Here is a 13,319-nt window from a genome sequence, read left to right on the forward strand (position 1 = left end):
ACGTGTTTAGAAAAAGTATATGCAGATAAAGACATCCATACAAATATGGCTTTTTTTATTTGCTACTGTCACTTACCGCTGCTTGCTTCACTGTAATATTGGCTGATGTAGTTGTTCATGTCATCACGTACAACTGGATCTGAGTTAAAAATAGAGAATAAAACAATGACAGTTATTTTTGTTTCAGCTGATTTCTAAATTAAAATACTGAAACATGCATGAATATTTTTTTCAGAATCAATTTTTCTGGTTGCATTCTTACTTCCACTCATCCGTACTTTTTAACCATCCTCTTTATTTGTTTCTTTGGCTTGCTGTGCAACAGGAGATTCGTGGATGGTTAACTATGTGATGCTGTCATATCCCTATGGAAAAACATTTCCGAGAAATGTTTCCAACACCTTATTAAATCTATGTCACAAACAGGCGAATGAAATGCCAGTGAATGTATATCACAACTACAGCATGTGCATGTGTGTCTGCAAACCTCTGCATAGCACTAAACCAACCAATTGGATGCTGGGGCATGGACACGTCCAGTATATGTTAGGGCAAGTATATATAATCTATTTGCTAAAAGATGCCAGGCCCAGTTTTTCTTGCCTGTCATACAGTGTTTTGTATCCTCTCATGTATAGTTGACATGATAACTAAACAAACTAAACAAATCTAATTACTGTTGTTACTAACAGTACTGTAAACACTTTTTAACTATTATGAATATAAAATGGAATCAAAAGTATAATTATCTTACAGTAGTGTGAGATTAGGATTAAATATACTTTAACGGACACATCCTAATAATCATGTGTAAGTCACTGGGTTTGGATTACACACCTATTTGTCCAAACCTTGGTCCATGTCAATGTTCATAGTGCAAACTAGTCCAAATGGAAAATATCTTGTATGTTTACAACAGAATATTGACAGAGATGACTTCTGCCCCAGGCCACAGGTGCTTTATAGACAAGTGGCCTGGATCACGCACTGCTACATTTGTGCATTAGCCAAACCTTAGTGTACTAGGAATAAACTGGGACAGAGACAGGGTGGGGTTGGTTTCAGGGATTAGAGAAATGGGGGAGAGTGAGAGAGTCTAGGAGCTCTTTGTTCAGGCTCTGAGCCCTCCAGTCTAGCCTGCCTCAGTGTGCATGGTGAATAACTGTGATCTGCTGTGCTCTTCTGTTCGCTTGATTGGTCTTAAGCTCACTGTCCGCTGGCTGAGTGCGAACCCAGAGTACCCTGAGTGCTAGCCCCTGTCCCGCGGGACATGCTGCAGACTCTGATGGGTAATTTCATTTATTTTTCAGTCTAAAATATTAATCCCTGAGCCACCCCTGGAGAGGAAGCATTGCACTCACTAAAACAAGGCTGAGACAATCACTCCACAATTAATAACACATGAGTCTTAAGAAAAAAGAATGCGCAGTCCAGCATACATAAAGACTCTCCTCTTCTTTCTGTGACAGTCAAGTTACCAAGTCGTCATCTCTGTGGAAAAGGAGAGGTGACATGCCGAGGTTCTTTTAGTTCAAACTACAACTATAAAATTATTTTAGCACACCAAGCAATAAACCACAGGTGAAATAGTTGGGACAGATCCTGGGAAACAGAACAATTATGGAAACTAATGGTGACATATAAAAATTAAAGATAACTTTAGATTTGGAACATATGACTTTTGATTTTATAACACAATGTTTCTGAAGAGTTAGTGTCCAACACCTGTCTATAGAGACCTTTTAGCTACGCTAACTAAAAGTGTCATTAGAGGGACAGCTTAGGTTGATTGCATTAAAGACAAAGTCAGAGAGGTAAGGCTAAATAAAGTGTATATAACAGACAAAGGACGGCGAAGATCAGTCGAAGACCACTGAGAAGATTCAAGGATGCAGTGACGGAGAACATCCAGAGGGTTGGTGTGACAGAAGAGGATGCTAGGGAAAGACTGAGATGGAAGCAGATGAGCTGCTCCAGTGACCCCAAAGCAGAACACCCGAAAGAAGTACAAGAAGAATTTAAAAGTGTCAGTCTGTCATCTGGACTCAACAACAGAATATCTGATATTTTGTGCATTTTTTGTGCTCAAAATTCTTTAGAGACATTAGTGGTCTCTCTATACACTGTACAATACTATATGGTGATCCCATGAGTCTTTATCTAATGTCATCACTGATATCAATTTGTTTGTAATGCTCGCCAGCCTCTTATTGTAACCTTATGGTAACCCTGGGAGGCAAAAACTGAATTGTAACGTTATAAGTTCTTGACTTAAGAAGAGTTGAGTAAAGGTTTTTCCAGCTTGTGTGTCATTTTGTTCCCATTTCCACCCATTTTCAGTTTTTTTTTTTGCAATACTCAACTCGACCACAAGATGCCCACCTATCCTATGATAGGAAAAAATATGCCTTCATGCATTTCATCCTGAAATTAAGGCAGGTCTTTATAAGGAAGGACATGTAGTGAATGAAACTGCATTAGACTTATTCTTTGAATGTTTGTCTTTCAGTCTCGGTTTGGTTAAGATTAGGTAACAAAATTGGGTTTGAAATAGAAAGACCTGTGCTCTTTTAGTGTAATATCTAACTTAAGCATTTCTTTTAATAGTCACAGTAGGGTTTTTTAAAAATGCTCACTACAATCAAGAATGTTGATCCACCTTTTGTTTTACTGTTTCTGTACTATTGCAGCATTCAGAGTACATGTAGGTGTCAAAATCATCACACTCCTGATATATAGCTTATTCTTGCCTTTTATGAGCGCTTGGAGGTTTAATGGCTCTCCATGTGGAGGGTGAGAAGCCAGCTGAAACATTGTGTGTAAAACAAATAAGCTTGAATTGAGTTCACCTGACTTGACTTGAGCTTTGTGGTCTAAGTGCTCATCCCAGTGACCATGTTTCTGTAAAAAGCCCCACTTGTTTCTGTGTGCCAGATTTCCCACTATGCCCTCGGGGTAATATTGTGGCCACCATGGAGCCTCTTGGTGCCCTATTGTGGTTTGCAGGTGAAGGGGAACAGATGTTGACAGGAGCCGACTCCCTACTAACAAGGCCCAATGCACAGAACACTCTGTACCTGAAACAGCCCAGTCAGTTTGGGATTGCTCCGCTGGCCTTGCCATGAGGGGGGCAGTAAGAGAGATAGTTGGGGCATGACAGAAGCCATGCAACCTGACGTAGTGTCAGTGAACATACTTGTTTTCTCCAGGATTCACCAGATGCTAAAAGCTTTTTTGCCCCCGCATTGATCCCAGAGCGCCTGCGGTCAGATGGGTATTGCATGTGAGCATGGAAGGGCTAAGAGCTTGGCCTCAAAGATGCTCCAGGGGTACTGCTCCAGATTAAGTGTACACTGCTCTGGCATTCAGTTCACCTGATGCTACCGTGTAACAGACTTTTTGTTCCACATAATTATGTACATACTTTATGTTGCACCTCTCTTCTGGTTTGTTACACTGTTTCCTCAAACAAAATTTGCACCTGGTAGGGTATATAACCAATCAATCCATTCATCCATCCATGCATGTCCAGTTCAGAGTCTAAGCATGGATGAGAATCAAGAACTGGTTTTTGTAGAGAACTGGTTCCCAGCAGTCCAATTCCTTGGAATCGTTAGTCTGCCTGCCTATTGATCCCACTTATCGGTTCTTGCATTCTCGCAACGATCAGCTGATTTCAGTTCGTAGTCAGAGATGAAAAATATTGGAGCAGTCTACAGCATGGAATGGACATTACTTTTAATTTTATTGCACAAAAGTATGAGAGAATGATGGTAAAGTGGAGACTGCTCCAGGACAAAAACAACTGCATCATACTGTTAACACAACTTCAGATCTTCACAAGCGCAGCGTGCTAACTCTAAGCTAGCCAAGAACCCAGAGTGATTTTAAAGCTTGGTGAGTGCTAAAGGTTTATATTGTTAATTGATAATTATAAGACAATGAGTTTCAGGTCATTTTACAGAATAAGATGAAAGTAACGTTAACGTAAGTCTTTCTCTTGGGTGTAATTAAGTAACATACTGCACAACTTTAAGAGGAGTGTTCTTTATAATATGCATAACAATTTTTTTTACTTTATTTTACTTTATTTGACTTTTTTCGAGTAATGACCCTCAAAACTGATCAAAACAAAGAGGGAAAATACCTCCAGCATGCACAAACATTTGACTACACAGCATGGAATGTTCACCAGTCTGTTGCAGGGCAGATGAAGATACAACCATTGACACTAGCATTCATACCTAAAGCCAATTTAGAAGTCCCAATTATCCTAATATACATATCTTTGGACTGTGGGAAGAAGCCAGAGCCATGCTGGCACGGGGAGAACAAGGTCCACACAAAAATTCACCAGCCAGCCTGTGATTTCAGATCTTTTTGCTATGAAGCAACAGTGCTAACCACTGTGCTATTTTTTGAAGTTACAGATTTTAGTCTTTGATTCAGTCATTTTCAGTTTTTTAATTCATCTTTTATAACCAATTCAAACACCCTTCAGTTGATATAAGCTCAGTTTTAAAAGCTATACTATACCTGAAGTGACATGTGGCTCCCTGGGGTTTCTCTGACCACCCTCATCGTCAGACTCCCCAGGAGGCAAACCTTCCACAACCTGAAAATTCCTGCCCTGTTTGTCCCAAACATGGTGGATCTGCATGGCTGCTTCACGCTCTGCTGCAAGGTCCAGGTCCTGCTGGGCCAGATGTGCCCTCAGTTGCCTGATCTCAAACTTAAGAATAAATATGAAGAGGAAAAACACAAATAAATATGGAAAGTCACAGGGGGTTGTAGAAAAGGGTGAGCAAGTAGTTTGAGAAAGTGCAGGAACGTGAAAATTGAAGCCCGATAAAAAATTTGGAGAACAGCAAAACGAGACAAAAACAAAATAGAAGAAAGGGAAGAGAGAGGACAGGGAAGGATGAGGTGGTGCAGGAATAAGAGAAAAAACAGGAAAAGAAAGCATGTTTCTGGAATACACAAAAGTAGAAACAAGCAAACATTTTTTATACAGATACTGTGAAATACTGTCTCCTTTTTTTTAAAGAACCAGAATTTGGTAACTGTCTTCATCATAATTGTGGGAGTGTCAGAGTGTGTTTCCATTTTCTTCCGCTGATCCGAATCAGGTAAGCAGGAAACATGTTTGTGATGTTTTGCTGCCCTCTTCTGGTGAGAGATCAACTTACAGTCGCTTATGTGACCAAGAACAACGTGTATCCTTAATCAGTCCTTTAGTGCAGTAAAGAGTTTAATAAGGACAGCTAGATCCATGGCGTCTAAAGTTAAAATAAATGTTCTTCATTGCAATACAATGCAGTATGACTACATGCGCTATTAGCCAACACAAATTATTGTGCCTGCATCCAAGGTGCTTTTAAAGCTCTATTCTTGTCAGTTAATGTCCTTCGAGTTTTACACAGGCACTACTACAGAAAATGAGACCATCAAAGTTTTGTACTGTAAAGTCGCCATTAGAAAACCTTTCCACATCAATTAAAAGTAAGTAATGCAAAGTAAATCTCAGATGTGTTGGTACTCACAGCCTGCTCCTGACAAATCTGAGTGAGACGCTCCAGCTGCTCCTCTCTCACAGCCTTGGTCTTCTCACACTGCTGGATCTCCAGTTCCATTTCAACTTTGACTTGTAACACATACGCTAAAATTGGAGAGAAGGGTGAGAACGAGAATGGGCTGAAAATATTTGTAATGTATAAAGAGGCATTAAGACTTACTAACGAAAGTGTCACAGGTAACAGAGCTGGTTCAGTTAGTTAAGGCAATTTACATCAAGCACATCAAGGTCAGAGGGCAGAGATATTTCTTGACCCTGTGTCATTTGTTCCTAAGAACTCTGTCATCACACACACAACCTTTATTAATGCAATTAGTAACACTATACTGAATACTAAAGAATGAAACTAGATGCAAAAGATTTTGATCTGACTTAATGAGTCATAAAGTGTAAGTACATTCTCAGCCTATATTCAGTGCAAACATGTCACTGGACCTTTACAAAAACAGCACCTTAAAGTGAAGACACAACTCCATTGTGGTCCTGGAAACCACTTTAGATGCGAGGGTCTTCAAAGAACACCAAAAAACACAGGTATTTTGGCCTGACATTCAGACACTTGTGGTTAATGTCTTGCATCAATCTACCCTTCTCCAACTTATCCTGAGCAGAACAGTGAGCAGTAATTAGAAAATGAATCAAGCGCACATATATTGTAAAAATGTCACAGACATGAATACTCAGTCTGTTTGCATCACTTAATGTGATAAAAACAGAAATGTGAAGCTTTAAGATTCTTTAAATAAATGCTGCTATTGTGGCATGTGTGGTATGTTTCAATGTTTTTCTGATAGAATTTTCTGAATGTGTACTTTTGCATGGCCAGCAGACGATCACCTTCTACTTCATCTTCATCTAATAAGAGTTTATTGCTGGAGTGTTGCTAGAATACTTTATTTGACCTTTAATAACTCTTGCTTTTCTGTCAGTCAGTAACAGCTCTTCCTATAATTTGTATTTTATTTATACATGACACACTTTGTGGAGTAGGACATGAAGGAACCTAAAAAAAGAATGGTGAGAATAATTGTGGACTGCTGCTGTCAACACAGTTGGAAGACAATCAGTCTTTTACACCTTTTTTTGTCACATTTGTAAGTCTGCCACATGATATCACACATGCTAATGCTGCGTATCCTGCAATGAGTGGCATAAACTTGTCAAATATAATCATTAATTCTATGGGTCCTAGTCACAAGGACACACTAGGATTTTTCTGAACATGCTGAGATGACAATGAAACTAGGCCTTTTGCTACAGAGAGTAGCTGAGCAAAGCACACAGCCATCGCCACATGCTCCTTGTATCTATTTATAGTAATGTTGCGCACGCGCACACACATCAAACAGGAGAAGACATTAGATGGGGTCAGTTCAGTCAGAAATCAAACCAGCATGAAAAGCTCAATCAGAGCTTCAATTATTTAGCTACACAATGCAATACATTTGTGTGGCACTGTGCATTTACAAGTTTAGCAGGGTTGGTTATGTGATTATAGTGTCTGTGCGTGCATGTGTGTGCCACAGCTGTGGTGACAGTTTCTGCCAGCACTTGCACAACAGTGTAATTCACACCACAATTAATCCAACAACTTCTCAGAGTCCAGTGTTGGTGGTGGTTTGATTGCCCTGGCCTCTGTCCCAGTGTCCCAGGCACTGAACCTAAAGGCAGGCCAGTGCCTTGCATGGAATTGGTGAATGCATGAAAAATAAACACATTTTCTAGACTTTTCTAGACTGTATGTCAGGTTACATGATGTAGAATAAGTGCATTTTAACACAATCAGTGCATGAAAACATCCACAATCCTCACAGATTCCTTGCTGCACTTTCTCCACTCACATGTTTCACAGATCCCTTGTGTATTGAAGCCATAAAATCAACTCTCTCTCCAATCTGCTACACCCAAAAGTTACATTTCTTTTTTTTAATTACATTTCATTATATATTATGTACACACTATATACATATGCTTTGCTCAAGGTGTTGCATAGTAGCTTGTTGGATTTGTATTTTACAGACGTTTATCTGTACTACAAATTTTGGTATCAGAGGTCAATGCAGAAAATCAAAAACATCTTATTAGGCATTTATAATAAAGTATAGATAATTCATATTCAGTGATTTAGACCAACCTCTAGCTTACATTCAGCATGAAAAAATAGCAACTTAACCTTCCTGGTTCATTGTTAAGCAGTGTTCAAGCGCTGGTGAGTCAAACTGATAATGATGGAGATTTTTTTCTGTTTTTTGGTTGTTTTGTTTCTAGAGAACTAATTTCAAAGTTTGAGAGATTAACATTACCTGATGATCATGACAAATTGTGGTGAAATTCACTCTTGCACAGAGAAATAGAATGTGTGGGTGTGTGTTTCCCTAAACTCTGTATTAAAGCTTTGTAGAAAACAACAGACACATATTTACATTAAAATACTGGACGTGGACGAACTGTACACTGAATTCCTATGTGCTCTGCATGCACCTCATCCTGTATGCATTCAGAGATCCGTCATGAGGGTGACCTCTGAGCGGATATCGAACCAGTCTATATTAGCATAGGAGAGAACAACCACTATATTCATTATGGCTTCTGTGAATCTACTTAGCTAGACGCTTGCAATCAATACAAGTTAGAGTAGCAGAGTGGAAGCAATTTACTCTGAGGAATGATCAATAGCTGTATTGTTCTGAATCACAAATAATTTGTATAATCATGGAAAGAATGGGGTCACTTAGCTGCATCTGTGTGACCCCTTTGAAAAAGAAAAAGAAGAAGACCACTGGCATGCTGTGTGAATTTTATGTGTCACTTTCAAATTTCTGGAAATTGAGTCTGGATTTTGATGGAAAAAGAGTTTTTGTCTGCCTTACCATCAATGATCCTCTTGACCCTCCAAATGCGTAGTGTGATGATGAGGCTGATGGCGTCCCAGGGGCTGCTGGGCCCATTGGCCACTGTGGATGCCACCATTGGGGCCAGGGACAGCACAATAACTGCACCATCAAACACCTTTTTGGGACAAAAGTAAATACAGAATTAAAACAAGTTCAGCGTACGAGCCATAACTCCATTCCGTTAACCCTCAACCCCTGACCCCAGTTCTATGGTCTTGATTTAGCGAGACTCAAATATAATATTTATATGTGGATTTTATTCATGGATGTATGTAGTTTTTTGCTTCAGAGGAATATTTTAACATTTTGGTAAAGTCCTTATTTACCTAATTGAATTCTATCTGAGGTTCAGTTGACATGAACAGATGCGATCACAAACAAAAATAAAAATACCATGCCTTAAAGCGACCTCTTACGACTCTCGACTACTTTTAGATCGCTCCCCGTAAGTCACTTCTAACTACTTTCAGTGCACTTGCATTTTCACCATGGACCTCAACAAACAAACAGAAAGGAAACTGTGGCTCCAACAAACTACCTTCAGTGTAATGTGGAAGCTGCAGATTTCAATGAAAAAAGTCCCAGAACAGCCAGAAATGTGCACTTCATTTTCTTCAAAATTAATGGAATTGTGCCCCATGAACTCCTCCTCCAGTGTCATACTGCCAGCATTAAGTTCAGTAAGATTGCAATAAAGGGCACCCAATTTTTTGGGACACACCAACATAATCATTGTATATCACCCACTTTATTCACTAAAACCAATTCCCTGTGACTCCTTTTTTTCCCAAAAATTTAAACTGAGTTAAAGGTTATCGATTTTAATGCAGGAATACCAGCAGCTGCAAACACACGACAGCAAATAACTGGAATAGGGCATCCAGTGAGAGATTAGTAATAGCAAAGGATGCTATATTTTGATCTGTCGCAAATGACGCATTGCTCCACAAGAAGATTGCATTAAAGAGAATAACCACACGCTATCAATTTTTCGTTTTTAATGTATTTAATTTAACGTTCTGATCGTACTTCTCATCTGTCTACCAGAAACTGGCTGACACAGCTTAGCACTACTGGTGAAAACAGATAGCAGGCTGTGGCCCTGTCAAAAGGTTCAAAAGTTGTCACATAAGCATGAGTCAGTGCTGCTAACAACCTTTTTATATCTCATTTATTTTTGTATGGTTGGTATAGTTTTCTTACCTTGGGCACAACCAGCTATTTTCAAATGTTTCCAGTGTTTCTGTTAACCTCCAGCTAGTGAGTTTTTAGCATGTAGAAATGTCATGTTTACCTTGATGTTATTATTTATACAATCTTTCCATCAACCTTCATCAAGAAGGTCAATAAGAGTGTTTAAGTGGGAAAGGTCAGTATGGTCATACCATGCAAGAACCGGAGGCTAAATTAAAAATAATAAAAATAGAAAACGTTAAAAATAAATATTCAGATTAAACTGAATTAAACATAATATACTAAAATCTGACATGAAGATTTGTCGGTATAGCAGTACTAACCTCAACTTTGTTTTCTATGTAGTCCCAGATCCCAAGAACAACAATTCTGAAGACAGTCTGAGGCACACAGAGAGATAAAGGGATATTTTGAAATGAATAATTGAGGCAGCAAGCTGATAGATGTGAAAGACTCCTTTAAGTCATGTTTACATCCAAAAATTGCTAATTTTCTAATATATGGGAAAGAAAGTATTTTCTTCTTAATAGAAAAGTATCCAAAAATAAATATATAAATTACATTTACATTAAATATCTCAGTGGAGGTATTTAGTTACTGCACTTCTACATGATACCTTCCACTGATAATACTCTGTGGTAAATCTGTTATTGCATAATTATTTCTGTTGATGGAAATATGGCATGAAATTTGCGAAAACACATACACACATATCAAATTCTACTTATGCTCTGGAAAATGTGGCTAGCTGCAGTACACTGTTAAGCAGGGACATTGATTTACACTCTAATTAGCTAGAGGTGGTCCTGCTAATCCATCATCTGGAGCACATGTTAGACAATAATGCTGGTATCAGGTGAGACGAGCAGCTGCTCCGCCCACATGTAAGAATTGTGTTTTCTGATTGGTGCAGGGGGACTGGCTGGTGCACCTCTTCTTCTGTGATGCCAGTGGGTGCCCTGTGTGCATGGATCACATCACTGTAACCCCATCCCCACTGCTCTGTAAGCTCAGCTTTAATTATTGCTCATGCTGGCTCACCGGTAATTAAAGTTTGGGTTAGGGCATTGGGGCTGAGGCTGTCAGGGTAATTGGTTTGCACTGGAGTGGAGGCCTCTAGGCCATATTCTCCTCTTTATGTTATTTTCATAATCACAAAGTAATGAAAAGACATTACTTTATCAAACAATGGCTTAAATTTAATTCTGATTCTGCTTCCAGGTAGCATTTTTAAGCTATAGCTTAATCAAGACTAGACAATATTGGAATATAAATGGTAGCAACTACCTACTCTAGTTCCCTTAGGTTTGAACCTGGTTTGCAGATATGGAGGTGTTACATAGTTTAGCTGGTTTAATTTAATTGCAAATGAACAAGAAAAGTGAGATCTTAGTGAATCTTTGCAATTTAAACGTTCTGTGATTATTACGTTGGCCCAAGAGCAAAGATTTCGGAAAGTAAAAGAGGTTATGTTAATGATGGAACCAAAATGTGACGTAATTGAGAATAATATACAGATCTTACCTCTGAGAAGAAGAGTGACAGAATGATAAGGCTGATCCAGTGGATAATGCTGGCAAATTGGAACGCATTGGAAACTATTTAGAGAGGAAACAGAATAAATGTTTATTTGCACTGTCCTTAAGGTGCACAGTGTAAGAAAACTAATTGGTGTAATCATGTCCATCCATTAACTCACTGTGCTACCAGCATACCCACTTCCTATACTACTAATATGTTTCTGCACTCTCTTGCCCAATCCCATGTTATTGCCCATCTGCTATTTCTCTTGTGGGGCAGGTAGTGGACTTGAGAACTAGATTACAATAGATCTAAAGTGACTAGAGTCCTGCAGTCCCCACAGCGAGACTCGAGTATCAACAGAGCTGGACGCTGGCCAGTAATCGATGAGGATGGCTGCCTGCTGCCACTGACAAGAATCTTGGTTCATTATCACCTCTATCCATCACTCTCCATCATAACCATTTATTGTCCAGCTCCACAAGTTGTTTGTGTAGTAGGACTACACAAACAGCAAAAATGCGCACAAAATACAGTTAAATGTGGACATTATCACAAGAAGTTCAACAGAAAATTACTAATAGTTTCAATGGCACCTACAATAAATGTAATGGATCTTTACAGGGGTTATTTTTGTTGTTTTTGTTTGTTTTTTTTAAATAAATTACTATACATACTGAGGTGAAATAGTATAAGAGCCAGATTTCGGAGTTGCACGTATTGTGTAACTGTAAACTCTACAATATGTGACCATGACTGTAAACACAATCTAAGTCATATGCATTTATTTTAATGGAAAATTAGGTCTTTGTAAACAGCAGCATGTATTTTCATAATGGCATTATTGGAAGATATATTGAGAGGCTTTATTTGATCAAAAGCACAGATACAACAAGCGAAAGTTCAATATAAGTAAAAATATCAAGTATCTGGTACAGGTACTTATTCTGTAGAAAAATAACTCCTATTATAATATCATAGCTGTTTATAGTAATATGGAAGAAGCCCTTTTCTTTTGAAGCTCAGTAAAGTGAAGATAGTTTCAGCTTCTTTAAATGCATTATTTACATTACTTATACTTCTGCTTGACCTTAAAAGGGTTCCCTTTAAAGACATTTAGGCTGCAAAGCAGCGATGACTGCCCAGGTTGATGTATAGAGAAAGTCCAGTGTAAACAATAATGAAAAAAAATAATGGCACACCTTATATATTTCTGAAACTATATTTCCTTAATGTGATCCTAGCAGAAGGTAGGGCACAGTGCAGACACAGCATCAGTGTTTAATTCTCGAGGACACTAAACTGTTTAACTCCCCACTGCTCCAGTGGAGCTGCTACTATATGCCTCCCAAGTGTTTTATGAACGTCACACTGTGTATTAATGGATAAGAATATGCATGCTCAGCAGATTTTTCCTTACATAATGGTACCGGCTAAAACGGGACAAATAAAAGCACACTGTTTACATTGTAAGAGTTTGGTGTCTATGAGCAGCTCCAAAGACAGGAAAAGCACCACCAGGATAACGCAGGCCACCAGGATGCAATTGAAGCCAGCACTGAGCAGACAGACCTGCCACAGGGCCACTCGATGCCCACAGCATGGCTTCAGCCAGTTGGACCTAAAGGGACAAGGAAGGGGGGGATATTTTAATGCAACGTAAATTTCAACCAGCATTTACGATTTTAATTTAAATACCAAAGCAGAGTCAGAAGCTTGTAAAACCACAACCGAACCCTTAATAAAAACCACTGCCTTTTTTTTGGGTCTTTATCAACTTTATTGTTAGATTCAGTGAAGAAATGACAGGAAAGCAGGGTCAGAGAGAAAAGGGGGAAGACAAGAGGCAAAGGGCCACAGGTCGGTCTCGAACCCAGGCCCATGGGCACCCGCTCAATGCACTGAGCTAAACCAGGATCCAAAACCACTGACTTTTTGACTGTGTAGATTTATCCTTTTATCTACTTTAACTGTTTAATGTACACGGTAGAAATGAAAATTTAGGTTAAAAAAATAGCACAAAATAAAGTACTGATATGTGTACATATCATGTTTATATATACCATTTAGAATTGCATTTCTGACTGCAGAACTCTCTGTGACTGATTGCATGACCCCAGTAATTATATTTCAGT

At 38.8% G+C, this 13,319-nt stretch overlaps 1 protein-coding gene across 1 annotated transcript in view; it reads right to left on the bottom strand.

The window, feature by feature from the left end:
- Nucleotides 1-13,319, bottom strand: part of LOC146583063 (transmembrane protein 266-like) — a 51,075-nt gene that overhangs the window by 1,690 nt on the left and 36,066 nt on the right. Inside the window, exons 4-10 of the mRNA XM_085266653.1 lie at nt 12,651-12,805; nt 11,188-11,261; nt 9,987-10,043; nt 8,446-8,584; nt 5,544-5,659; nt 4,537-4,732; nt 77-139 (exon numbers count right to left, since the gene is read on the bottom strand). Coding sequence (XP_085122779.1) covers nt 77-139; nt 4,537-4,732; nt 5,544-5,659; nt 8,446-8,584; nt 9,987-10,043; nt 11,188-11,261; nt 12,651-12,805 — 800 coding nt within the window. The remainder of the gene's footprint in view (nt 1-76; nt 140-4,536; nt 4,733-5,543; nt 5,660-8,445; nt 8,585-9,986; nt 10,044-11,187; nt 11,262-12,650; nt 12,806-13,319) is intronic.

The sequence above is a fragment of the Mchenga conophoros genome, linkage group LG1 (genome assembly GCF_057382185.1).
Source record: "Mchenga conophoros isolate Kocher_MC1m ecotype Shallow Benthic linkage group LG1, M_conophoros_male_GT1.1, whole genome shotgun sequence".
NCBI classification, from domain to species: Eukaryota; Metazoa; Chordata; class Actinopteri; order Cichliformes; family Cichlidae; genus Mchenga; species Mchenga conophoros.